At 33.5% G+C, this 905-nt stretch overlaps 1 protein-coding gene across 1 annotated transcript; it reads left to right on the top strand.

Annotated features, from left to right (window-relative positions):
• Positions 1 to 255: 255 nt before the first annotated feature.
• Tsp_15752 (putative two-component sensor histidine kinase VirA protein) lies at positions 256 to 669 on the top strand. The gene has a single exon (XM_003370326.1). The coding sequence runs from the start codon at positions 256 to 258 to the stop codon at positions 667 to 669; it is 414 nt and encodes a 137-aa protein (XP_003370374.1).
• Positions 670 to 905: the final 236 nt, after the last annotated feature.

Genomic DNA, 905 nt, shown 5'->3' with positions numbered 1-905 from the left:
AAAGGGGTTTAATTTAGAGTTAAATTTAAAAGTATATTTGCCATGGGAGGGTAAAATTAAACAAAAACGCTTTCATTTGATCAAATTTAAAACCAAAAAACCGTTTAAAGTACATTAAACTCTAGCTATATATAAGCAGCGGTTAACGGGATTTGCGATCAGTTTTGCCTTTTTTGACGAACAGGACGCTCTTCTGACGTCAAGTAAGTGAACAATTTAGAGGGTAAAATTTTGTAATTTTCGTTCTCTTTCAGAATGCTTGATTCTCGAATGTTCAATTGCGAGTTCGTAAAACGGTTTCAGTATGTGATTAGGATGGCAGCAGTGATCCAATGGATCGCGATGGTGGTCGCCATTTTCTACTTAATTTTGCTGTACAGAAAGGCGAAAAATACCGATTGGAGACGTCGTAGGGAAATACGGCACAATCAAGTATTAAAAGATATCGGCTGTTTCAAATCGGTTCCACTTCGATTTTATTCCAAAGTTCCAAGTGGCGAATATCTCTGTGGCCGCAATGCGCAACAAATGGCGTGTAAGAAGATTGTTGCTGTGAGAAGAGATCCACCGTTGAATAGAATAATGGTGCAAATGAAGCCAGTGATAATTTCCAGAGAGAACCGTAATTTACCACCAACGGATGTTATGCTGAAAATAATTCATCTCTAACTAGTGTCTGATGATTCTTTAACTCCACTTATTTTTTTGTTATATTTACATTTTAAAGATCATTTATTTCTTAATAGATGTCATATTTAATTTTCATTTATATATTTAATTCTTTATCGAAATAAATAATAATAATTGTTTGTTTGTGTTTTACTGAAATATTATTATGGGCTATAAATTAAACGTAGAGAAAGAGATAAATGTGCCATGCAAATTCAGCATTATAAACTTGGAAT

Source organism: Trichinella spiralis (assembly GCF_000181795.1).
Source record: "Trichinella spiralis strain ISS 195 chromosome Unknown Scfld937, whole genome shotgun sequence".
Taxonomy (NCBI): domain Eukaryota; kingdom Metazoa; phylum Nematoda; class Enoplea; order Trichinellida; family Trichinellidae; genus Trichinella; species Trichinella spiralis.
The sequence above is the reverse complement of the archived record's forward strand: the minus strand, read 5'-3'. Positions and strand labels throughout refer to the sequence as shown.

Bases quoted from the DNA above. Each gene is read 5' to 3' on its own strand.
- Tsp_15752 (XM_003370326.1), top strand. From the start codon at position 256: ATGCTTGATTCTCGAATGTTCAATTGCGAGTTCGTAAAACGGTTTCAG.